General features: G+C 44.6%; 1 protein-coding gene across 4 annotated transcripts in view; it reads left to right on the forward strand.

The window, feature by feature from the left end:
• Positions 1–26942, forward strand: part of LOC119386978 (pericentrin) — a 133397-nt gene that overhangs the window by 54334 nt on the left and 52121 nt on the right. The window contains exons 12-22 of one of the 4 annotated variants that reach the window (XM_049413315.1): positions 495–778; positions 2211–3619; positions 4747–4849; positions 5743–5837; positions 7100–7120; positions 10582–10635; positions 21134–21303; positions 21783–21947; positions 22550–22729; positions 23444–23656; positions 26728–26778. In XM_049413315.1, coding sequence (XP_049269272.1) covers positions 495–778; positions 2211–3619; positions 4747–4849; positions 5743–5837; positions 7100–7120; positions 10582–10635; positions 21134–21303; positions 21783–21947; positions 22550–22729; positions 23444–23656; positions 26728–26778 — 2745 coding nt within the window. The remainder of the gene's footprint in view (positions 1–494; positions 779–2210; positions 3620–4746; positions 4850–5742; positions 5838–7099; positions 7121–10581; positions 10636–21133; positions 21304–21782; positions 21948–22549; positions 22730–23443; positions 23657–26727; positions 26779–26942) is intronic. The other 3 variants (XM_049413317.1, XM_049413316.1, XM_049413318.1) reach the window with 3 other exon arrangements.

The following is a 26942-nucleotide window of genomic DNA, read 5'->3' on the forward strand; positions in this document are numbered from 1 at the left end:
ATGAAGTAATCATCAGTCACACAGCCTTACATCACAACTCAGCGAATGAAATTCAACTACGTGCAGCCAGTGTCAATACTCATAGCATTCTCAGTTAGGCGAACAGACTTGTTAGAAATTTTGTCCGTACCCATCAAATTTGTTTGTTTGTTTGTTTGTTTGTCTGTTTGTTTGTTTGTTTGTTGATTTATTTATTTATTTTGTAGCGAAGAGTATAATGCTATAGTGGGGTATCCTCTCCAGCGCTATCTAGAGGGTCTGTCTCTACCGCTAATTTCTCATACATGCCGCCAGTGTTCAAGGGGAGTATCAAAAAAATTTTACATTACTTATAGGGGACTCAGAGTTATACAACAATAAGAAAACTGTGTTGAATAATTATACTCCGAAAAATAATTATGTGTAAAGATGTTCAGGCATACAAGACAATGACTATATTACAACAGATGATGACTACTATATTGACAAGTTCATTTGCACCTTCGTGCCTGCAGAGGCCGAACAGCTAGTGCTGTCCTTCCAGCGACTGGGCAAGGAGCTCGGGAGTGGCCTGCACTCGCAGCTGGAGCAGTTGCTTGCCGTCTACCGGGAGCTGCACAGCAACATGGACGCTGCCTCTGCCCTCGAGCGTTACCGGGGCCTGTGCGAGCAGCTGTGCTCGGGCGCCCCGGTTGACCCGGCGTCTCTGCAGCACCAGCAGGACCTGCAGCTGAAGGCCCTGAGGGCGAGCCTCGAAGAGCAGCACTCTCAGGAGAAGACAGCGCTCCTCTCCGAGCAGGTGCGGGAGGAACATCGCAGTAGCATTTTTCGTTGGCTTGGCACAGTCGGCTTTTAGCAAAACACATCAATAATGAGTGTCAAGTGACAAGATAGTCAAGTGTGTTTAAGTGTCAGGCAAGGACAGTTAAAACTTAGACTGGTGCTTGTGACTGGAAACCTCCTTCCTGCTGCTGCTAGTTTGTGTTGTTTTTTGTTTTGATCTCCATAGAAGTTGCCCAACAACACATTTTTCCTTCAGAAATATTAATTCAATCGAAAAATGGGCTCACTGTGGTAGCATAGTGGCTAAGGTATTGTGCTTCGAAGCACAAGAGTGCTGGTTCGATTCCCAGCCACTCTGGCCATAGTTCGATAGGGGAGAAATGCAAGAACTCTTTGTACTTAGATTTAGGTGGCCCTATAGAATCCATGGTGGTCAAAGTTGATTCGGAGTCCCCATTGCTGTGTGTGTAGTAATTGTATTGTGGTTTTGGCATGTAAGACCTCACACTTAAATTTGTTAAGCACTATGAGCCAAACAATGAAATGTTCCTTTCCTCAGTAAGGAAGCCTTCATTTTGGTGAGGCCACCTTATGTCACTCTGAAAGCCTCCTCACTGAGGAGCCCTCGGTGAAGGCTTCCTTGGCGCTTTCTCAGCTTAAGGTTGCTTGGGACTACCTTCGTGCGCCCTTAGGTCCGCTCCTGGCCCTGAACGAACGCTTCACCTCACAGCTAGCCCACGTGATGAGCTAGCCCACGTGATGCTTGTTTCCGAGGCAACCCTCCCACCCCACCTCTGCGGGGAGACGCAAGCGTGCGTGCACGGTGCCCGGCGTTTCAGTGTTGCTAGAACACGCCACGTTTTGCGCTCGACTACGGTGGCTTTTCACATTTAGTAATCGCAGTTGGAAGAAAGCGTACATGCGTCTCTATATTAACACTTCAGTTTGGAAGAGATGTGGTGACCCAACTTTTTTTTACAGAATAAACGCTTGTGAGCAAAGCTTGTATTCGATAATCTCGAACTTAGGAGCGCGGCAACCATTCCTCCCGCGAGGATGGGTAAAGGGAGCTTTCAGAGTACGCTTGCTTCCTCTGTCGGTACTTGGCTGTAAGGAGGCCTTACGTAAGGTGAGGACGCGGTCGAAGGAAAGGAATGTTTCGTTGTTTGGCTGTATATCTTCACTAGCAAACAAGACAAAATATGCAGCAATTCGTTGTTAACTGCTTATATAGCTAAATTTATTATTACTGTTGTCTTCTTTCTTTTTCTGAGATGCCCATTGAAGATGCAGTGTTGAAAGTGGTCAGTGTTTAAGGCGGGACCTCTTGACAGGTGCCACGAGTCTGTGAAATGGTGGCAAGCTGTTTTGGCATTCCAGTTATTTTTTTTTTTTTGGAAACATCTCTTTTGCTCACACAGAGTCTGAGCACTGTCAAATTTTTGTAGGTGGTGCGCACCAAAGAACTGCTGAGTAAGCATCGAGCAGAAGTGGAGCAGCTCGAGAGGACTGCCGAGGCCAGGCTGGCCGACGAACGCAGACGCCTGACAGAAGAGTTAGACGTCCTGCGTCGCAGCCTCTGGGAGAAGGAACAGGCCCTCAGCCGGGCTGCAGACGAACAGCATGCAAAGGCTTCTGCCGACATGGCGGCGCTCGTCGACAAGCACGCCGAGGAGGTCCAGAATCTCTCCTCTGCCCTCGAGGAAGAGCAGAAAAAGACGGAATCACTCCGCAGCGCATTCAATTCCCTCAAGAAAGAAAGGGACGAAATTGTAGAGCTCGCAGAGAGCATCGGGAGGGTCAGCTCGGACTCTGCAGTCGACCCGAGCACCGCAATTCGCCGACTCGCAGAAGAGAACGCGGCACTGCGACGAGAGGCCGAGGCCGCGCGAGTTGACTACGAGAAGATACTCTCTGAGGAGAAGGCAAGGCTGAAAGACGAAGTGGAAGCCGTCCGTGCCGAGTACGAGTCCTCGCTGCAGAATCTCGAGGAGAAGCTCCGGGAGACAGAGGCTGAGCACAGGAGACGCGTGGAGGAACTGCTTGCAAGCCAGGAACAGTACCAGGAAGAAGTAAAGTTGAAAGATGAAGAGCTGCTTTTGCTCAAGCACGAAGTGGAGCAGTATGCCGACACGCTGGGCTCTCAGAGGCTCGAGTACGACCAGGAGTTGGAGAACATCGAGAGGAGGTTGGAGGTCAGGCATGCCGCCGAGCTGGAGTCACTGAAGTCGGAGCACAGGGCTAACATTGAGGTGCTGAGAGAGAGCCTGCAACAAGAACTGCAGGACGTCAAGGCTGGCTACGAGGAGGAGCAGCTGAAGCTGCGCAGGAGCCTCGAGACCGAGCACAACTTGGTGGCCAACTCGCAGAAGGCACAGTTCGAGCTGGCACTGGAGGCCCTGAAGAAGGCGCACAAAGCGCAGATTGAGAAGTCGAAGGAACAGCACGCGAGTGTCGTAGAACAACTCGGCAAGGAAAGAGCACAGCTGGAACAGCGCATGGCCGAGGAGAGGACATCTGCCATCCAGGAAATGAAAAGCAAGTTGGAGGCTCACTACACAGAGATCGTGGACACAGCGAGGGTAGAGTGTGCCGCGAGGGTCAAACATCTGCAAGACGAACTGGAGAAGATGGAGCGACAGTTGAGCTCCTTGCATCAACGGAACGAGAAGGACCCACCAGTGGAGGAGGAACTGGTTCCTGTGACGACCAGTCTGTCTTCGGCAGAAAAGCCTGCGAAAGCTGTGTCGCTCGATAGTTTAGACGGGAAGCTCCCTGAAGGGAAAGATGAGGAAAGAATCGCTCAGGAAGCCGTTCAGTCAAAACATAATGCAACCACTGCAGTTGCAGAAAATAGGTGAGCAATTTCATTTCTGCACTCGCACATAGCACAGGCATTGTCCGCCAACTGGGCACCACTTGCACATTCTCATGTAAAAGATTTCCATAGTGTCCTTCAGAGCTGGTATCACTGGTACAGTCTTACCAAGCACACAGGCAGTGTACCGTCACGCTTACTGCAAGCTACAACACATGAGCACTTGTTGAAGTGCTGACATGTTATAGACAGCCTAGTGAATCTTCGACAGTGAAGCCAAGAAAAGCATAGGTGACATTATTTGTTATTTTTAAGTGTAATGTGGTATAATTCTGACAAATATTCAAACAAATTAAAGCGTACGAGAAAACACCTTTGTCGTTGGTGGGGCCCGAAACCACAACATTCGAATTATAGTACACCTGAGGTTCTTTAGTCCACTTTTCAGTCACAAGCTAAGTATGGTGCAGTGATATCATTGTTCTTCAGAATATTTTTTGTTTTTGAAGGTTACATAGTTTTTAAGTGCCTTTGGAGTCCCCCTTGAGGTTGTGGAGAGTTTTTCAGCACCTATAATGAAAAAAGTGTTGCAATTCCGTGCATTTAAGAATAGTGTTGTTAAAGTAATCTTGTAAAATTATTTTTTGCTGAAATGTATGGGGGAAGTTATCATTCGTGAGTAGCACTGAGATACTTATAAAATACATTACTCACACTCTTTCCATGCAGCAGACTTCCACAGAAATCATTTTTCATATACGTACAACCTCCTGCTTTTCAAGTATTAATTCACCCTCCCTCTCTTATCTGTTAGCACTCTAGCTAGCTCTATTGGTAAACGTAACAGTCCCCTACGAAGGCATTGGTCCCAGTATCACTTTCTAAGGTAGGATAAAATTTTGTTCACTTCTGAAGCTTTCTCGAAAGCACAAATAGGTTCCCGACAATGTTTTTCCTTTTGTAAATCGCTTTCGGGGCCTTTTTTTGTTGTTTTAGCTTGCCTCGGCGTGGTTCAGCATGTATGGGATCTTATTGTCACCACGCATGTTGTTACCATACATGTTACCCTGACGTTAATTAATATTAGAGGCATTCTCTGGTTATTATAACAAGAACAATATAACCTGTGTTTACCCCTTTTCCTTTGCTCGTCCTGTCAACATCAGGGAGGCCTCAGCGGAGTGGTCGGACATTTCCGTGGAGGACATCCTGTACGAGCGGTCGGAGCTGATGAAGCAGCTGAGGAGCCTCAGCGCCACCGTGGACAAGGTGGGACACCCAAAAACATTGTCGCTTTGAATCTCATCAGAAATACAAAAAGTCTATGCACAGAATGATACACCCTGCTCCAGTTCACTACATCTGATAACTGGACACGTATTCTCAGTTGATCACTCTTTAAGTGACGGTCTCACTTTTGCACGCCACAAGGTGTAGCGCACAGTATCTTGTCGAAACAATGGGAATTCTGTTCGCCGGTTGTTTGCGTTGTATGTGTAAAAATTAATAGGGGCAACCTGGAAGCTGCAACTGTTCAGCTATGTTCTATGGGCACGATGGGTAGTACAGCTGAGTAAATGGAAATCTCCTAACTTGTATGCCGCTTATATGAACTAACTGCCTCTGATATGATTGGCTTCGTACTTGAATTGTGAACCCCTTCATGCCTTAGCAAATGAAACGTACTTTCCTGGATCCTTCAGGTTTTATTTAACGAGAGTCTGCTGTATGTAAGTACTATAATTTGGGTGATCTTTATGCTAATGGCTTCATATGCTGTCGTGGCATTAATTATTATGCTTTATCATTCTCTAGTTCTGAGAAGCTTTATATTTCGCAGTTAGTTCATGAAGACAATAAGTTTCTGTTCATATGCTTCATTGTAGCGTTTTTAGCTGTTATAATGCAGCATTTTATTGAGAGTGGTCAATATCATGTTAACATTCATTGCACCACACTCACGTCAAGGCTCACTTGAGTTACTTTGGCTACATTGCCCAAATGGCCATGCCAAGCCAGTTTTCAGTCTGTGCCGTTGCTTGACATGCATGTTGAGACAATATTTTGGTATCAGTACCTCTCTAAGTTGTCGTTTACGCCTATAGCAGCATGGCGTGAGATAAGATGAGGAGTGGTTCACATAAGAGTGCATTTGTCTCCAGCTGCAGGCAGAAAAAGAAGACTTGCAGGAGCAGCTTCGGAAAGCAAACGATGAGCTCACGTCTAAGGAAATCAGGGCCACTTCACGATCGCCAAGGTATCTTTTTTTTTACACATCTCCTGCACGTTCTCTGCTAATTCCTTCTTCATTCTTATCGTTTCTCATTGCCGAACCTTCAGGATTTCGGTTTTTCTGCCTGAACACGCTTCTTTCATTCGCCACTCTTGTTCAAAGGGAGCCTTTTTGACGAGAGAAATCTCATCAGACTTTTCCTGGATGCGATCAAAAAAAAAAAAAATTGACAACTTGGCATCGAAAGTTAAAAATGCTCTTCTCATGGAAATGCTAAAGAAGCCAACAGGTAGTCGTGATAAGTAACCTTTTGTAAATTAGTGTTTAAGCGAGACTATACATTATAGCATTTGAATCGTTTATATCGTCGCCGCTATGTCCACTAAAGCTTATTCCTCCAGAGATCTCCTGTTGCCTCAGCACTGCGTCAAATTATAGTCCTGCCTGTACTCGCATATATCCTGATCCCTTCACTGGCGTCTACATTTTGACGCTCTCACCTGCCTTCCTTCTCCCTGGCATCCATTTCATTTGTTTCAATGGCCCATCAGTTACCTTTATTGGACACTGTAAGTGACTCACTCAATTCAGTTTTTTTCTCTTAATCTCATCTGCAAAATGAGCTTCTTGCAGTTTATCACTAATCCGCATCAGTCTTGCAGTCTCTTAGCAGCACACTTGCCATTTCATTCCACGTCACTCATTCTGCCACAAACGGCATAAAGGAAGGTAGCTGACATCCCACAGTGCCAAAAGTCCACCGTAAAACTAGTTTCACTGTACAGTTCTGTTGTACTGTTCACATTTTTTAGAGCTTGGAAGTGAACAGCTTTGTAAGTGAACAGACAAGATTGTAGCAAAACTACTGGTGAAGCACTAGTCCTTCTAAAGTCTTTCACACTAGCATCTGGATGTATACAAGATGAGTCACTTTATTTCTGGTGAAAAAAAAAGAACAGTTAGCCAGCAACAACCATAGTGGCTTTAGCATAAAGCGATTGCCCTCTCACTCTGTGAAGTGCACACTACCTTTCTGCATAGATCAGAGCTCTGAACAGGAAAATAGAAGCAGTATATCGCAATGCTATATAGAGGATGTAAGTCGCTACACATCACTACTGTAGCAGCACCTGAGGTCAGTCTCTCCGGCACCATCCAAACTTCCACCCCGTGCACCACCACTTGCACCAGACACCAAAAGCACTCATCATTGCACCCCCCACTCTTGGTTTTTTTGAGAAAGAAGGTAACACGTTTTTTTTCCTTTGTTGTGTTCGTTTGCACAGTAAGGCCCTGCTTCTCAGAATGTGAGTACAGATCTCTTATGTTTGTGCACCCGCGCAACTTCCCAAGAGCACCCCACTTTGGTACTTTTACGTTCTAGCTAAATTTTCTTGCTTTCTTGGAGTTAGTCATAGGCACTGAATAGACACATTGCAATGATGTATCCAAAGAGCAGGTTCCAGTGCGCTAGGATTAGTTAAGACTCAGCGAAAACAGTACAAATTGTTGCTAAAAAACATCAGTCAGAACCGAATCACGTGTCTTTGTATTTATGTGCATGCACATCACTGCATTAAGATTGAGTGAAGGGATTGTTGCTCTTGTAACAGTGGATAGCCTTACATTAGCCAACACTTACCATTATTTGGCCAACACTAGCCAGGCCACCACCGCCTATTGTTCACCATTTACAAATCACGGGGGTTGGGGAGGGGGGCATGATTAGATACACTCGCATATGCATTGTTGCCAATGTCTGAACAGTTTAAGCCTGTAAACAGGTTTGCACATTCATTAAGCTAAAATGTGCAATGCTTAGTGTGTAGTTGTAAGCCTCTTAGGCAAATACATTGCACAAAGTTTGCAAATCAAACCAATCGTCTTAGGTTGCTGCTCATATGCTCAGCCTGTGTTGCCACAATGTGCCTGACAACACCTTGCCATTGGCTGCAAGGAGCATTACTAGTCTTGGCTATGCCACTGTGCATGAACAGCACTGTCTCGGCAACAAGTACGTACCCCATCTCATCAATGTCGCACAGTGCAGCAATTGCTAGTACCTGTGTAAACCAGTCCATAACAAGAAACAGCTGTCCATTTCGGAAAAGTGAAGCGGGCTCGCCCGTTGTGTGCTCGCAACATTTGGCCGAATCTACTAAGTCAACACGGTGGCCAACCCACTGGTTCTCTTTCTTGGTTGGCTGATGCAACCCATAACCGTAAAATAATCAGAATAAATTTAGCATGAATGTCAGGTGTGCAGAAGCAGGCTGTAAGGAAAGTGTGACCTCTTTGCAGCACCTGAGGAAAGGCACGACGTTGTCATATTGACAGAAAAATGTGCAATTCGCGTGTTTAGCTTTTGGACACTGGATGAATAAGGCGGAGCCATGCAGACTTACAGGGGAACATTGTCAAGCGTACATGACAAAGCTAATGATGAATTCTGTGATGCAGATCACTGAAGTCACAAAGCGAGGTATGAGTCAGTTATCCTTTAATAAATTACTCATGTTGGCCGACTGTCGGCCTATATCATAATCTGTAGTTGGCTGTAACCATTCAAGATATTTCCAGGTACAGTAGCACTTAGTTTTTTCTTTCTTTTTTCTGCCCTGAAAGACAGTTCACGATTCTTTCGTCATAGATTATCTACATTTGAAAGTATACAGGGTGTTTCAAGAAATGTGGCCAAAAATCCTCAAAAATAACGGAAATGGAATATGTGCTTGCTGCCTTCCTAACCACTTTTTTCATGGCGGCAGACATCTTACAATGAATAGAAACACCAAATAAATGAATTAACTCTATAGTTATTGAAGAGAGGTGGTTGGGCTAATTGGGAGAATTGAAGTTCTTCCTGCAAAGACCCCATTTCCGCTTTGATATTTCAAAAAGCTGCCTCCTCTGGTAATTACGTACGGCGGAGTTATGAAATTCGAAATTCACCAGCAAAACCGAAATCGAAGCGCATAATTCCCTTAATTCCCTGCCGTAACTGATGGCTCTCATCATCTTGAGATATCTGCCGCTACAGCAAAAGCAATAATGAAGTCAGCGAGTAAATATTGCATTTTCCTCTTTTTTTTAGGATTTTTCGGACACATTTCTCAAAACAACCTGTATATGCGCACAAGTGTGACCCTTTGAATGTCTTTTTGTGTTTTATATGATTGATTTTCTTTATGTTGTTTATGTTTCTAGCACTGTGCAGTCTGGCCTTTGTTGCTGTTTCCACCCCCACCTTTTGTTTGTTTTATTTCCCCCCTCAGTGGTGTGTCCCTGCCTGTCCTCATCCGTACCTTTGTCATGCCTCTTCGCCATCCCGTCCCTATGTTCATCAGAGAGCTTTAGTATAACGTGCACAGCGAACTCCTCGAATTCATCATGAAATATCTGATCCGATATACGCTTTTACAGAATCCCACGAAGAGCTTTGCAGGTTATCTATGCATATTAACATTTTGTTTTAGTGTTTGTGGACCTTGCATGGCTTTTATAGCTACAGTGGCTGCATGATGGTGCCATCTTCAACCTGAATTTCGCCTTGGTACTCGCTCATTATCGCAAGAGTGACATGTAAATGTTATCTTTCGCTTAGAGTCATCTCTATTACAGGTGAACCTCATTATCACGAACACTGATATAGAGAATTATCGGTTATCGCGAACTAAACGCGAGCTTTTGGTGGCCACGCTTCATTTCAATTACATTTATAATTACGACGAAACTGAAAACGCGAGTGCCGCCGTGATATCGGCTGTATCGAGCAAATACTTGGTTTGGGCGAGGCTCAAAACTCGAACGGTAGCATAAAAAGAATAATAATTATTTAAAGACAAATCACAACCGCATTTTTTTTTTATGTGGCTGCGGCACAAAAAAAAATTTGGTTAAATATGTAGTTGCATCCTTCTTGAAGTAAATTGGAATGCAGGCCTGTTTTTTCAAATGGAATTCGTTCCGTTGTAATTTCACCTTCTCATTACTCGGTCTGGTAAGTTTGAAATGCCTCAAGGAGACTGCTAAAGATTGCCTCGTTTATAGTGGATTTGAAGCCCATAACTTGCTTTTTATCTAGGATTCTCGTGCGAGCCAGATTGCCGATTCTTTAGTGCCAATTTCTATTTCTACTGTTACAACAAATATCGGATATAACGAACTAACTTACAGTCCCCGTGCTTCTTCGTTATAATGAGGTTTGGCTGTATTACCGCCAACGTTTCGCAGTCGTTTTTTGTGATAACCTGTCCCTTCCATCATCATCAGGTCTCACAACAGGCTTTGTCTTTACCACAAAGTGCTTTGACTTCAATATACCAGATGGCGTTATGACATTTGGCGTCGGACATTCGTTTGCCGTGCAGGATGCTCATGTCTCATTGAGCATGCACTCACATTGTGATACGAATGCACATAACGTGGAATGCAGCCACTTCACGTGGAACCACTTCATAACGCCTCTTTATAACGAATGCAGCCACTTCACGTGGAAACGCGTAGGCAGCCGTAATTGCGCACTAAAACTTGTCTATTTTGCCATTTTTTTGTTTGCATATATGTATACGCACACACCCTCCCTGATTTTTCTTCCCTGCCTGTGTGTACTTTTTTTTCCCCCAACCCTGCACCACCACACCACGCCTTCCTGTGTGCCATCCTTTTACCCCCACGACCTTCGACTCCCGCAAAGCCCTTGTCGGCCATTTTCGGAAGAGAAGGCCAGCCCGCTCTACACATGCAGTGGTGGTGTCTTCTGTTCTAGGGAGTGGCTCGCAGGCTCAGGGCTGACAGCCAATGAGATTCAGTCTTGGCAGCTGTAAGTGCATCGCTCTAAATTGAAAACTCACTGGGGGTTTATGCATTATACCTTTTTCTTTTTTTGTTAATTTTTGGTTTTGCTGTTTTGGGCCCGCATCCCCGTGCTGCTTCCCCTCTTTGCTCCCTGTTCCCCGACCCTACCTTGACTCGCCAAATTTTGCATATCTAGGGGTGTCATTGGAGGGAAGGGTAAAGCTGCAACTTTGAGCATACACTCACTTACTCCAGTGCACTTTAGACAGTTATGTTACATGTTTGTGTGGCTATTTCTGCCAGGTTACTGAACACATAAGTGACCCTAACTCTGAATTTGGGTTGAGGCTGGTTTTCCTGTTCAGTCTGCTTTGCGATTACCTAACTGATAATGAAGTTATTCCATTTTTTTTATAGTTATTTGCAATCGGAAGCACATTAATGCAGTGCTTGTAATGATGTTAGTGTGGTTCCCCACTTTCACGAATAAAGTGCCACTTTCACGCTGATCAAACTTCGGGAGGTGATAAGAACATTGCTGCGAATAAATGGCCTAGTTCCAACACCTGCAATACGTAAAAGCCTGAAAATTATTTTGTTTGGTGTCACGGCTGAAGGGTAACTCAAAAGATGTATTTGGGTTGGAAACTTCAGAGCTCGCCATGGCAAAAGTTTACATAATGGAGATAGCCTGTATTGCAGTGCCCGACTGGATATTTTGCATTCTAAAGACAGTGCTATTGCTATAACATTATATATTTTAAAACACAGCTCTGTGTGTATGCTAATTCGATTTATACAATACCACAGTTACTCATCTATCTACAACTGAAGCTTAGAGGATGAGGCGGGGTTCAAAAGACTGCCCTGTCTGATAAATGTTTCTACAAGCCCGTCGCGGAAGCGTCGCTGTTTTTTTATGCTAATGAAAACGTTGACGGCTAATGACCGTGTTAGCATAAATCATTAGGTATATATTAGGTATATAGTAAAAATCGATGGATGAATATTTGCCCACAGAATATTAAACAAGTTTTCCATGGTTGTACATATTTTTGTGGAACGCTAAACAGACTACCTCAGGGAACAGTGTAAACATTTAGTGCGCTACGGGGAAACGAAGGCGACATATATAAAACGACACGGGTCAGCACAAGCGCGAACTAACGACTGTTAGTTGTTAGTTCGCGCTTCTGTTGTCCCGTGTCGTTCTATCTACGTTGCCTTCGTTTCCCCGTAGCACGCTAAAAGTTTACGCTATGTACAACCAACTAGCCCCTACCTTGGTTCTTCTATCAGGGAACAGGTTTTAACATTTCTAGAAGTGAAACACGCATAAATGCTTGCGTACTTAGTTTTTTTTCTGCAAAAGAACCCCGGGTGATACAAATAATAGGAAGTCTTCCATGATGGCCAGCCTCATGATCAGCTCAGGGTTTTGGCACATAGGACCCCAAAATTTAGTTTATTATAACCGTAAGCGCTAAGGAATCGGTATCGGGGGAAGATTTTTAATATGTATCGAAGTGCGTAGTGGATATCTGCCAGCCGCAAGTTTTTTTTTTTTCCTGTCATTGGAAGTGCACTGGAGGAGAAATTAACTCTGTGGTTATGGCCACCAAATTAAAAGAATAATAAAATTAAATTACTAGCATTGCCGTGGTAACGTAATTACAGGAAGCAGCCGAAACGTTTTACTGTTGAGTGCAATCATTGAAGCCTTTTTTTTTTTTAAGCCCTAGTTTCGTAGTTTGTGTTCATCTGTAACGCCCTATTTCTGGTGGTTGCTTTGTGGGACTCCTCTCTTCACTTTCCTTTCTCTCAACACTGCTGCTTCATTTTGCCTGATGTTTTTTTTTAAGGGAATCACGTGCATGCCACTAGAGTCATGCTTCTTTTTTGTTTCATCTTTGTTAACACTTGGGTTTCTTTGCATTTGCGCAGCTTTCAGTGTATCTTGCTGCGTACTTCCTCGTGGCATTTTGGTTGTTTGCTTTATTAACCTGCATGATGTGCTACACTTTGGGATTTTTTGGTTCTTAGTTTTTGTTTGCAGCAGATTAAAAGTCTTTGGTGCAGGGTCGTTCTTGATTTACTCTCATTTGTTTATTTATATACACTGCAGTCCCGTCACTGTGTCGTAGCAAGGGTGGGAGGAGTATATTTAAAGAACTGTTGCGATAATATACGTGCATAAGGGCTACATGTATATAGCATTGCAAAGGCACAGAACTAAAGAAGTAAAAAAATTCGCCATTAAGTTTATTTGCCATATGTAAAAGAGCTGACCAAGTACAGTAGAACCTCGTTGATACGTTTCCGAAAAAAACGCGGCAAATAAACGTATGATCCGGGAAAACGTACGATCCGAATCCAGTAAAAATTGAGGCTGACAAGGCCACATTGAGGTGCAAGGGCAAAAAACATTTATTTCTCAAAAAACATGGAGGGACTCTTCGATTTTCGAACTCCTAGCATCTCACTGGCAGCCAGAGGTCAGCCAGCTAGTTCCAGTCCTGACCGAAAATAACGTCGTGGTCACGTGTATTGAAATACCGAGACGACCCGAATATTGCAAAACCGAACTCTGTGACAACCAGCGTAAACTTAAAGAAACGCTACCACCATGTCAGCAGACGAAACTTTGCGCCGCATGAGCGTCGGTTGTTTCTGCATTGCCGCTTGGAAATATGGCGCTAGGTTTGCCGAGGAGCAGAAGTGATATTCTTGAGCGTACACATTTGGGATACGATCACGTACGTTCGCATGATTACGCGTGACTTGCCCCGTCCGTGAAGAAAAATCCGCCCCGCTAAAGGCTTAACAAGCTCAACTCTTTGCAGTGCACGTAACAATCGTGGTACAACACAATATGCGAAATCTCGCGAAAGTGATAAGCGTCCCCGAAAGCGACAGCTGTTCGTGGCAATTGCATACTACGTCGCATACTCGCGCTGATCAGTTTGCGTTCTGTCTTAACTTCAGACATGTGCTATGTTCGCCGCCACTTGTAATCGCACCATCTCGCACGGCGGAACGGGCTTTAAAAGATAACGCCTGGCGTAATAGCAACCGAAGGTGAAGTCTCCAAGCACCCGCACTTTGATCTGTCGAGTCCTCAGAAAGATGACGGCGAGCGCGCATCGTCTCGTTTTGTCATCTGATAACCACAAACTTTCCAGATATCTTCCAGAACAAATCTTTTCCGGCAGCTTCTGACGACCCGCTGGTAGGCAGAATTGCCCAGCCAAAGAAATATGCCGAATGGAATTGCGCCGGGCGCAGCAACCCAAAAAAGAATACGCTCCAGGAGAAAAGTGTGGGGGAAATTATCGACCATATTCACTGGGCACAATGGCGGCGTTGCTACGGTTACGGGTCGCGGCGTGTTGTGCAGCGGTGGCGATGCGGCTGCGGCATGTGCATTTCCACGGCAAGCCGTTTGAAGATTTTGACGGCCAGCGTCGCCGCCTGCCTTCGGGTCGGTGTGTGGTTTACAGAGAGCGGCGATCGAGCAATTCGGAGAAGACATGGAGGGGACGCTCGAGCAATTCAGAAGAGACGCGGAGGGGACAGTTGTGTAAAACAAAGAAAGCGCGGAGGGGGGGAAAGGCACTGCGGAGAAGCTGCCGTCGCCGCACGGTGGCTGTCTGCCACTTCTTGCTTCACAAGTACACGAGAGGGCCCTTTTTCCACTCCTGAATGAGAGTTTCTGAGTACAAAACGTATTATACGACCACATTTTTCCGCGGTGCTGAACGATACTGCCGAATAATCGTATTTTCCGGGAACGTATTAACTGGAACGTATTACACACAGCTGTATTGGGTTATTTTTAATTTTCGCGATTTCGAGCGTAGGAGCCGGGAAATCGTACTAAGCGGGAACGTATCAATGAGGTTCTACTGTATTAACGAGCATTTGTTATTTCACAACAAACTCCAGTGATCAGAGCTTTAAGAAGAGAAACAAAACCTGAAGGTGTTAGTACATTTGATTCTATTCAATTTACTTAACCTACATGCTCATGCAGGGACGGATACATTCAATCAGCGCAAGATGACAGCGAATGTGAAGCAAAAGTTGAAAAAAGCTTGAAGAAAGGTGTGAAATTACGAAGCTCACGATGATGCCCCGTCATGTGGGCTTTGTGAATGTTAAATGTCGCAAGTTTGGCAATGAACAAAAAATGGTATCCGTATAATGTGGAAACCGTAATGATTCATCAGCACTGCTTGAGCAGGAGAATGTTAGGCATGAAGAAGATGCACATTTAAACGATATAAAATATTATAAAGTATTAAATAAGATGTGCTGAGAAGCATTTTCCAAACTCGACGTTTATTGGTTTCTTCTAATTTTTTTTTTCAGCATTTATACCATACATCTCGAAACATCTTGCATATTTTCTACAGAGATTGCATTTAATAAGTAATGCCCTCTTCTTTTTAAACTTTGTTATTCTTTTCTCCTTTTTTTCTTTTTTTGCCTAGTTGCAGTTTAAGCATTCTCTCTTCTTGATTAGGCATCTCCTACTAACACGCATTCTTAGTCACACACTATCGTTTGTGTTGGTTTTGCTGCAAACACAGGGTCGCGCATATTTTTGGTGTTGCACTCGGCTGTTGTGTGCAGACAGTGCACAAGCTGCATTGGGGCAGCAAGTTGTGTTTCTCAATCCCATCTAAATCAAAAGTGGATTATGTTTGTTAGTTGTGTGCACTGCAGCTTTATAACGCTCCATTACAGTACCATTTAACCCACTTTCGAACACTTGCAGACCATAGCAATACAATTGTCAATATTGGGGCTATCATCAAGGGCACAAAGCTTGTGCAGAAAGAGCTTTAGTACCTGTGACAGGAGAAGTAAGGGAGGGATTGGGAGACTCGTGGAAATATTTTAAAAGTATTTGCCAATTGACAACACTTATTCCAAATATAGACTCGTTTGTCAAGGTCACAAGGACATTCTTCTTGGCCACATTTCATGATAACCAATTAATGATAAATGGGAAACATTTATCTACCAATATCAGGGTTTGGAAACGTAGCTTCCTCAAGTGTGAGATACTTTTCATTGGATATGTTTTTATGACACAACAACAGTTGCTTTTTCAGTCATTTTGTTCCTTTATGAAGCTGTTGTTAGCAGTCTGAAATATGGCACGTATACATGCCTACTTGGGGCAGATCCAAACCATGAGACAGAAGTAATTAGAAGAATAAGAATGGGGTGGAGACTATTTGGGAGGCATTCTCAGATCATGAATGGTAATTTACCGCTATCCCTCCAGAGAAAGGTATGTAAGAGCTGCATCTTACCGGTACTTATCTACAGTGCAGAAACCTGGAGGCTTACGAAAAGAGTTCAACTTAAATTGAGGACGGCACAGTGAGCCGTGGAAAGAAAAATGATAGGTGTAACCTCAAGGGGCAAGAAGGGAGCAGAGTGGGTTAGGGAACAAACGTGTATTAGGGACATCTTAGTCAAAATCAAGAAGAAATGGGCATGGGCAAGGCATGTAGCGCGTAGGCAAGATAACTGCTGGTCATGAAGAGTAACGGGCTGGATTACAAGAGAAGGCAAGTGCACGAGGGGAGGCAGAAAGTGAGGTGGGCGAATGAGATCATGAAGTTTGCGGGGACAACATGGCCGCAGCAAGGACAGGACCGGGTTGATTGGAGAAACGTGGAAGGGGGAGGCCTTTGCCCTGCAGTGGGCGTAGACAGGCTGATGGTAATGATGATGACACGTAAAACTACGGAGAAGGCACATAAGCTGTTGCTTGTTAGAAAGGGATTGAGAAGCACGAGATTTGCCCTTCATGCATACGCGGTCGGGGTTTCGGATGAAGCAAAGAGGTGAGCATGGCACGGGTATTGCTGTAAGGGAACGGCGAGCACATTGAGCCTGTGGGTCACCGAGAACAGTTCTTTACTTGTCCACTGCCTTCTGCATTGCTTTGTGCTGCTATGTGGTCTCAAAGTTTGCTGTGCTGCAATGCTTCCGTCTTTCCGTTTACACATGAGCAGCTTGGTCCGAAAGCAGCCACATTGCTTTCACCCGATTCCTTCTTGCGTGTGTGATTACGTCGGCTCCTTCCTTGATGTTGCACTGCTTTGCTGTGTAGCTTTCTTTCAGTGTAATTTTGTTGGGAGAAGAAAAAAAAACATTGTGAATTAGGGCTGGTTGGTGTGTGTGCTCAGTCACATGGATCAATAAAACGAAAGTGTACTTTGTCACTGTTACACTGTAACCTGCAAAACGCATGCTGTTTCTGATCCTGGTGACCCTATCACGTATAAGTGGCCTTTTCTGTGTTTCACTGGTGAATCGTGCATTAGCACTGACTCCAAGAAAAAAAAATCTTGATTCTTAAATCATAAAATAACTATGCCTTTGTGCTGTCTGTTGTCCTTAGTCTTTATCTAAGCTATTCTTTTTTCCACACCACAAACACTTTTAAAGGGCAGCTTATTTTTTTATTATTTTAATTTACTTATTTTCTTTCATCCTCTTAGTGTCACATGCTTTTGCCACTGGGGATTTATGCATGTCACAGCTCTTGGCACTCTTAGCGGTTCAAGATTTTGGTGGGATGTGTGTTTTGACCTTTGAACTTGTCTCACTAAATTTGTTCTGTGCAAATGGTTTTCTCTTTTACCACTGCAGCTGAACCTAAGATGGCTATTCCTTTTTTTTTTTCACTTCCTAATTAAAAATTTCACCTCACTTCCTTTTCATTTTCCTGCTTTTCTTACTAATTCGTCCCCATTGCAACATTAGAGATAGAGCCCACCTCATAATTTGAAACATGGGTTGAGCTACTGCTTACGTCATGCACGACCTCGTGGCAGTAGTTTAGCCAGAAATACTTCACTAGCCAAAACGGAAGCTTGCTGCATTATGACTCGCACATGCTCTAATTTGCTCACTTTAAAGGGGTGCTACCCAAAACTTTTCAGTTGTCATTTCTTTGCTTCAAATGAAAGGCCAAGCCCTCAAAAGCCTAGAAAAATTACTTGTAAGCTTTGAGCATGGTCTGAAAAATTAATTACAACATGTCTTTAAAAGCTAGTTTTGGTTCCTAGTGTATCCTGACGTCACAACACAGTATAAGCTACTGATCACGTGGTCGTGCAAGATATTGCGACGTTTACATGGCCGCTCCAGTGTGCAGTCAACAGACGAAATTTTGTCTAGCAGCTGTTAATGACGGTAACGAATCAGGCAGAGTGCAAGGTTATTAGATTGCCAGCCTTGCGAACTATCTCGCATTTGACCCCGCCGCAAGTGCGTCTGAAGACGACTCACTCAACAGCAAGAGCAGCTTGCAAGAAGGAGTGAGCATCACAAACGTTGACTATGTATCCACGTTCACACACGACTATAGAGCGCTAGTTCGAGTCCATTCACTCACTTCATGGGTCTGCTGTACCACAGCGACCACACTGCAAGAGCAGTCAGTCAAGAAAGCGACGTGTGAGCACCCATTCTGTATGTTTTGGTACCTGACATCATCACAACTAGCCATATTGCTGCGTGAAGTTACGAGAACTTGCACTGTAGCTTGACGTAACATTAGTGACGATGTTGGTAGGTGCGCCACGTAAAAATTGACTTTAATGCTAAAATATCTTATCGGCATTTCCTGAGCTTCACACTTGGCCAGAGCTGTATCTGTATACAGGAGATTTGTACGACAGAGTAAACTCAGCTGCGAAAACGGGTGTCAGTGCCTCTTTAATTTGAACATATCAGTGATCAGTACAGGTGTGAGTTTACTTGCATATGGGCAGGACTTTTCATGATCAGCTGCTGCATAAAGGAGAGGGCAATGCTTCCTTGATTTGCTACAGTGGCTTCAACCTGTATTTCAAGTTGTAAGGTTTTTTTTTTTTGCTGAGTGCTATAATCGTAACCACGATACAATCGTGCCATGGCATTGTTGTGGTGTTGTGCAATTCATGATGGCGTTTCTAGTTTATATCGCTTTTTTTCTTTTACTTTCTTACACTTTTTGCAACATTATTTATTGTTTCATTAAAGTTTTCTGCTTGGGATCGTGTCTGATGTCAGTTCTTAGATACATTAGAGCATTGTTCCATTCACATGTTTTTGCTTCTATTTCTAGCAGCGTCGCCTTCATGTCCCATGAAGTGTATACAGTGTAGCAAAGAGTTATTTCATTATCAACCCTCCGGTGTTACTTTCCTAGAGCAGTTCCTGATTTATTTGAAATATTCTTTATTTCATATTTTGGTGGGGGCTGCGACTTTTTGTATATGCATTGCCATTGGACAAAGTGCAAACAGACTGAAAGCTTGGGCATAGATTTTTTTCATCTAGTCACACCTTCTCATGTTTTAAGGCATGTTACTAACTAAACTCACCTTACAGTACGAAAACTTGAACCTGTTTAGTGATAAAATGGAAGTAGACATAACAAAATAGTCTGTAGAGTAACCTCTTTCATTTGTCAGTACAGTAGAAGCTTGTTAATTCGAACTTGGTTAATTTGAAATTACAGTTAATTCGAACTGCAAGCCCCCTGGCTTTCATTGCTCCTCACAGAAGTCGGCCCACAGTGATCACAATGTGTTGCAACACCAAACCAAACCAAATTTACTAGAGATGCAAAACAACAAAACAGCAGCATTTCTCCACAGATGAGAATTCTGACGCTGCGCTGGAGCTCTTGGGCAAGCTGCAAACGATGCTCATCGAGTCATGACAGAAGAAGTAAAGACAAACTCAAATTACTGATTACTTTCAATTTTGATTGTGTTAACTCTGCCATGTAAATGAACATGTTTTGTAGCATAAATAGCATCATATATTTCGGCATTTAGGCTCACTGCTCACATGAATGCATGTCGCTGCTTGTTTCTAGCGTATCACTGACTGATCAATTAATTCTGTTCTCTGTTAGAGCTCCACGAACTTAATTTATGAAATCACCTACCACAAATGTGTAGTAGCGCCTAATTCGCGATAACGAGTCCAGAGGTGGCTTCTTTGGGTTCTGCCCGCGCAGTTTGGCACGACGTCCGTTCATTCTAGCGCCCGCCCGCCAATTCGAACTCCGCTTAATTCGAACAATTTTATAGTCATGTTCGAGTTCGAATTAACGAGCTTTTACTGTGTTATGTTCGCATCACGTACATATAGTTGTAGAGCATAACGTAAAAATGAGCAGCGGAGCTGTCACATCAGTTGACATGCGCTGCTATGGTGATGCATCAAGCTGCACATGTACTGGGCGTGTCACTTTGTAAATGTTGCTGGGGGAGACAGGGGAACCTAAATTACCATCTAGAAGAAGCATGACAGGTGCGGGAGTGATCTAGGGATCTTTAGCTGTAGACATTGCATGTTTCTTGTGCTGAGCAGAAAAACATCGTGGAGTCTATATATATAGAGCAACTGTGCAATGCTCCAAGACATGCACAATGGCACATGGTAAACAAACCTGCCCTAAAGCTGATGGCATACACAGCTTCGTAGGATAACTTGGCCAACTCTCTTTTTTAGCATTTCATCTGTTTACAGTGAAAATGCTATGCACGACAGACACGCTTCTACATTATGCAATCCATGTCGTGTCTGACACTACCAGACGTCTTAAACATGTACGCAAGCCTTGAACTTTCAAGTGCAGAGCTAAACAAAGCATACATGGGCTGTCTAGAGGTAGAACAGGCAGCAGGGAGAGCCGTGTGCACCCATCTTGTTTGTAAGGTTTCACGGTAGTTCAAGGACAAATTGACGCTCAGAGGTAGCTCTTTTGAAACTTTGCTATGTTGGTTTTTCATTTTAGCTCCTTAGCTGGAAAGATGTGCCATCTTTATGGTTCGACTCTTTGTCGCGGTTGAGGACATTATAGCTATCATATCTCTGTACCTTCCTTCTTTTATCTTATTGTGAATCTTCCATCCTCTGCTTGCTGCCGTCCTCCGTTTTCAGTTAATCTCTATGAACACGTACAGTTCTGCTTGACACGCCATTCAGCACACTCTCCGAAAGGCCCAATACATGTGCATTGCAAAGCCACACCTAATTCTCAATTTGTGGCTTTCTTGCTACATGTGTCTCATCCAGCAACATTTAACAGCAGTGTCCTCAGAGTGTACAGCCGGGGCCACTTCTGTGTAGAGCGCACGAGCAGCTGGTTTTTGCTCTGCGGGGCGGCACCTTGAGGCAGTTTCAGGCTCTGACGTGGTCAGCCTGACTACTAGGCTGCACATGCTCCTGACAGACCACATCAGAGCACGAAACTGCCTCAAGGTGTCGCCCCGCAGACCAAAAACCAGCTGCTCACGCACTCTACTCAAATGTGGCCACGGCTGTACATAAACTGCCATAGAGCCCCGTCTAGTGCATCATGCTAATCGTACACCGTATAAGGATGGGCATTTCGTGCAATGCTTCAGAGTGTGAATCCTGGTCTCGTCAGCAGTCTCTTTCTCCACGACCTGTGCACCACTTCCCCGGCCCCTCCTTCCTCACTTGCATTTCAGGCACACGGCACAGACAAACACGCGTCTGTTGAATGTGCTGTCTGATCTCGTGAAGACTTATGTGGACACTGAGCAGGAGATCCAGGATGCTCTGGGCCAGCTGGGGCTGTCGCGCGTTGATTCACCGGCATCCAACACGGCTGCTGATGAAGACTACTCGAGCCTTGGGGGTTAGTGTGCTATTTACTCTTTTTCATCTTTTTTTTCCACATCGTATTGAAGCTGAGATATACAATACGGCTGTACTGTATATTTTGGTCATGCTTCAGGTGTACAGGGATACAGGCCTTTTAATGCATATTTGCAGAAATTACAAAAGTGCATGGTCACATGTCACCATTTTTGCTTTGGTTAAAGTGCTTTTTTACTTTGTTTGACATTAAGTTTGCTAGAGTTGTTCATTGAAGTAGGTGGGTTCATTATATTGATGGTTCATTTAACAATAATTATTTTCATTTGTCCATTCTTTTTTATCCTTCGTATTTGCCTCACATAAAGCTACAATCCTGCTATTGTAGGGGTCGGCCAATCAGTGGTACAAGTGATAAGAAATTAGTAGAATCCGACCAAAAAAAACTCCATGAAATAAAGGTTCTTGGTTGCTATGCCAATTTATTTTTTTTTCATAAGGGTGGTTGTGCTCTTGCAGGTATGAGCTGTCAAACCCAAGGCTCAAAGGAAGACTTTGCCGATGGCTTCCTGTCGGAGCTCTGCGAGGATGGACCTGACCTAACACCACGCACCTGGGATATGTTTGCCTCAGCCATCGGAATGCAGGACACCTCAGAGATGGAGGGCGAGGACGTTGTCCTTGGTGAGCTATTCCAAGGAACTGCTCTGGCTCATTGTCGGTGATGCATTTCTCGCACTAGTGGTACCTGGCTTTGCCAAATGCTGCTGCATGCATCGCATTTGATTGGCAACTGTGAGGGAGGTATACATTCTAAGAAACATGTGCAAACTATCACTCATTGCTGTATACATGTTGGGAAGAAAAAGAGTAGTGGCGGCAGTGATATTACCTAGGGACTGCTTCCTTCGTGCATAGAAGTGCCTAGGGAAGCCACACTTCACATTCCATGAACTCTAGTGTGAGCTGAGCACAGGAGAGTGTAAATGTGCAAGAACCATCCATCTTGGACTGTTTTGTAATGAAGGGTTGAACTACATGAGGATGCATGACATATATACTTACCTGTCTTTACTTCTAGCCTTGCCCACTTTCTCAATACAGCTCGCTGTTTCCCGTCTGTAGCGTGAAGCAGGTTAGACAGACATACGACTGTGACATAACACATTTTAATCGCATACCAAGAGATGTCACACAGCGGGCAAAACAAGAACGAGATTAGGGACTCAAACCGCAAAGGATGCTGTAGAACAGGCACCACCTTTGACCCCCTATCTGCTCCGCAGGTGCAAGTCGTCGACTGCGCACAGCTGTAGACCGGGTGCTGCGGCTGCTGGCAGAGGTGTCGGAGCACCGCGGGGAAGACTTCCGAGGCCTGGTGCAACGTAACCGAGATCTGTGCCAGGAGCTGCGCCAGGAAAGCCAGCTGCACAACCAGCTCGCACTGGACCTCCTCCACGCTCAAGGTAGAGGTCCACGCCAGATTTGGACTCACGGGCCACGTTGCACATGGTTTTCAGTAAACATGCTGCATATGCCTCAAAGAGCTGTCTGTGCAACATTAATTGACCAGTGCTATACAGTTGAACCCCTTTATAAGATACATGCTCCGGGGAGCAGTTCTTTTCCATCATATATGTCTCATAGGCAGGGTGTACCACGTTCTCGTTTTCTAATCGACCCCTATTTCGGTCTAGGCACAATGGTGTCTCTTATACCAAGTTGTCTGTTACATCAGTGTCTCTTATAAATGGGTTCAACTGTTTATCTTGCTTAGTTCTAATGACCAACTCAGCCTTTTTCATCTGAGAAAGAGCTACCATACACATATCCATGCTAGGTGCACCATTTGCAAACTTATAATTGACTGTTGCATGTCCTGCCATAGATTGTGACATGATTTACTATCAACTTTTCTCCTAAGAGAATGATACAAACTGACGTTAAACCTTTGTCCGTGTTTCAAAATTCACCTTGTGCACTGCTTGCAGCATAGCTTTTAGAACCTTGGCATAAGTGCACGTGGTCGTCATAATGCAGTTCCATGAGTATAGTTAACCATGGAATCTTCTCCCTCTCTTAACCTTGGAGCTTTTCACCTGTACACAAAGTGCAAAGGCTGGAGCGTGCTTGCTTCTTTGGTGGGCTCATCCTTCCTCGCGTTTCGTTCCTGTTCCTAGAGCGAGGGCGTGCCCTGGAGCATGAGAAACAGCGCCTCGAGGACGTGGTGTCTCAGCTGGAAGAGCAACGAACAGAGCTGCAGCGTGAGGTGCGGAGCCTGCGGGCACGAGCTCAGCGCCTTGAGGACGCCCGGGAATCACTCGGGGAACAACGCCAGCTGCTGGAGGAGCAACGCCGCATGCTGCGCGAGGGGCTACACGAGCCTCAGATCAGTGAGTGCTTCTCTGGACACCTTTTTCAAAATCCCTAAGTACACATTGATGTGGAGCTGCTTATGTACAATTCATGTAGTAAGGTCAGACGGGAGCGCCGACTCTGCTCGGCTGGAAGGGACACATTCTACAACGCCGCATCTTGCTTCACGTTGTAAGTGGTCGGCTTAGAGCTCAGGTGAAGGGGAAAGCATGAAGAGGAGTGGAGGGAGAGAGAGCAAAGGAATGAGCCTGACAGCCGCATCGGCGTTGCATGGTTCGTTCCGAGCAAATGCATTGCGCGGCAGCATAGTCGGCACTCCTGTCTTATCTTACTTCATGGTACAACCTAATATACAACTTAATATCCGGAGGTGTCTTCAAGTGGGTATCTGGGGTCTCAATGGCTTCCTAAGTGACCTTTGTACGGTTCACATTACTCTTGCCTTTTCATCAGCAAGTTGTCCCGAAAAAAGATGCATCTGTGTTCGGTGTGTGAGTGCGCAGCCGCAAGAAAGTAGCCAGGCTCACATTTAATTGCATCAGTTAATGTTTCGTCTCTATAAGTTTTAGCTCCACCATCCCAATTCTTACTGTTGTTTTCAACAGTGCATTTTAGGAGAGATCCTGAAATATCCTTTATATGGAAAGCACGAAAAAGTAACAAGTGGGAGGAAAGAAGTACTAAGCAAGAACACATCTTCATCTACACAAACACTCTGTTCCTTCGTCTCATTAATTTTTTCAGGCTATCCACATCAAGGAAACAATTCATTCTGAACAAGGAAACATCACTTGCTATTCAGCAAGCAGCAGCCATCATTATTGTCCATTTCGGGATGATAAACACTGAACGCTTTAGTGTATGGGTACTTTGTTGTAGCGAGTGTAGAACAGTAAGAGCTTTTGCTGTGACAAATGAGTGAAGTTATAGGAGTTTGTTTGCAGAAAGGTCTGGTTTTATCAACTGCCTAGTTCTAACACTTTTTTGTTATTATTTCATTGAGAACACAAGTCATTTTGAGTACCTCTCTTGAAGTGTGGCTCACAGCTGACCTCCATCCTTCTAATTTAAAAACTTTGGTTATTTCTGAATGCATGAAACACCCAAGCGAAATCTCGCCCTTGTAAGTGCATATTTCTCACTCTTTCGCTAAACCCGCCATGGTGGTCTAGTGGTTAAGGTGTTCGACTGCTGACCCGCAGGTCGTCAGATCGAATCCCGGCCACGGCGGCCGCATTTTCGATGGACGCGAAACTGCTTGAGGCCCGTGTACTTAGATTTAGGTGCACGTTAAGGAACCCCAGGTGGTCGGAATTTCCGGAGCCCTCCACTACGGTGTCTCTCATAATCATATGGTGGTTTTGGGACGTTAAACCCCAACAATTATTATTGTTATTATACTTCTTCTCCAATAAGTACAGATAAGATATAAAAGAGATAAGTTTTTCTCACTGGGTTCATGAGCTGCAAAGATGCTCTACTCTGTTCTTTATTTTAAAGGGACACTAAAGGCAAATAACAATTTATGTCAGAGTGAAAGCCCAATGTATGACAACTTCTAAAACGGCAATATTATCAACAGCAGTGCCCTACTTACCGAGAAATTAAGCTAAATGTATCACATGATGAGCGCCACGAGTGGGACATTTTCGAAGTGATCCCGATGACGTAGGGAAGTCGGCCTACAATAAATCACTAGTAATCAAACTAGCAGCAGTAAAAAAAGAACATTCCGAGCATCAAAAGACGTAATAAAATGCTGTTTGTTCGTTTCCGCTTGATTCATGGAAAACAAAACCTCCGTGACGTTGCCATGGGGAACGGCGCGCGTGGTTCAAAGGTTCCGTTTTCGCCGAACTGTGCCTCACCCGTCTCAGTGGTAGTTTCGGGATCGCGCACTGCCGTGCGTGTTTTGCGCGCTCGTGAAAGTCGCTCTGACAGAAAGTTCGACAAAATGCCGCATGCGTGTGATATTGCCGGATGCCCGAATGGTGCACAACGCCAGTGCTGCAGCAAGGAAACCGGTGTGTCTTTTCAATGGGTGCCGCGGAATGAACCCTTACGCTCGAAGTGGCTTAGTGTCATGCCATTGCGCCAGTGTGCTAAACAGTCTGCGTGTGTGCTCGCTGCACTTTCGTACTGAGGATTACGAGACCAACCGCAACTTGGTGACGGCTTTCAATGTGCCCATCCGAGCAAGTCTTTGCCGCAGCGCCGTTGTTGCTACTGTGTGTCCCGCTACATCCGCTCGGCTGCTACTAGTGTCGGCGGCCGCGCAGTAAAAGCGGGCAACGTTGGGCACGGCAGCAGTGACGTATGAGAGTCGTATTTTCAGGCGGGAGATTTGAAGCGCGCTAACGCGATGCGGACCACTAAAAACATGATTTTATTTCAAAATAAGCACTTCCTTGGCACAAAAACAGCGCTACGAGGTTTCTGGATCGCTATTTCAGCAATCAACGTCGACTTAATATTTGCCTTTAGTGTCCCTTTAATGAGACAAGACTCGTTGAATATAAAGCCAAGGCACACTATACTGCAGCACTTTGATGGAATCAAAATCACACTGCTACTGGTTATCTGCGGTTACCTAAGTGGACACAGGTGTTACCCAGCCCGACACTTTACTTTCCTTAGAGGTTAACAGCCTGCGCCATGCGAATCCAATCAAACCCACTGGGTACAGGCCACTGATTTCAGAGCAAAGCCCTCAAAAGTGGGTATCTGAACAGCCCCATGGTAGAAATTTTCTGTGTAGCATTTTGAAACGTCTACTGCCAGAGGACTCCCTAAGGTTGGAGAAAAGCATGTTTCAAAGTGTTGAGGTTTCGTAATAGTGAAGCCCCAGGCTAGGACACAATTTTATAAATTTTATCACTGTGGCAGTTCTAGTCATGCGTCCCTGTAACCACAGCAGATGCTCTACACCAAGACCTTCGGTTGTTACTGTCAACCCTTGTAAGATTCTACCACTACAGATTATTGGTGTATTTTACGCGATCTTCTATTCTTTCATTTTTTGAAACCTTGTTCTGCTTTTTTTTTCCTTCTTTCTCTCTCTTCAATTCTTTCTGCAACCCTCTTTAAGCACCATGCGCAACTTCTACATCTGAGCAAGCACCGACTGAAGCGCCTGAAGGTTGGTGCGGATTGGCTGCACGTCCTGTCTGTTTTGTGGTCTTTACTTCCTAACAAAATTTTAAGCTGCATGGTTTGTTTCGAGTTTGAGAAAGTTTGTTTGCCTTCTTCGCATGTTCGTGGTTTTATCTTGTTTGCTCAACAATTCTTCATAGCATGGAGTTG

This window comes from Rhipicephalus sanguineus, chromosome 3, assembly GCF_013339695.2.
Source record: "Rhipicephalus sanguineus isolate Rsan-2018 chromosome 3, BIME_Rsan_1.4, whole genome shotgun sequence".
Classification (NCBI taxonomy): domain Eukaryota; kingdom Metazoa; phylum Arthropoda; class Arachnida; order Ixodida; family Ixodidae; genus Rhipicephalus; species Rhipicephalus sanguineus.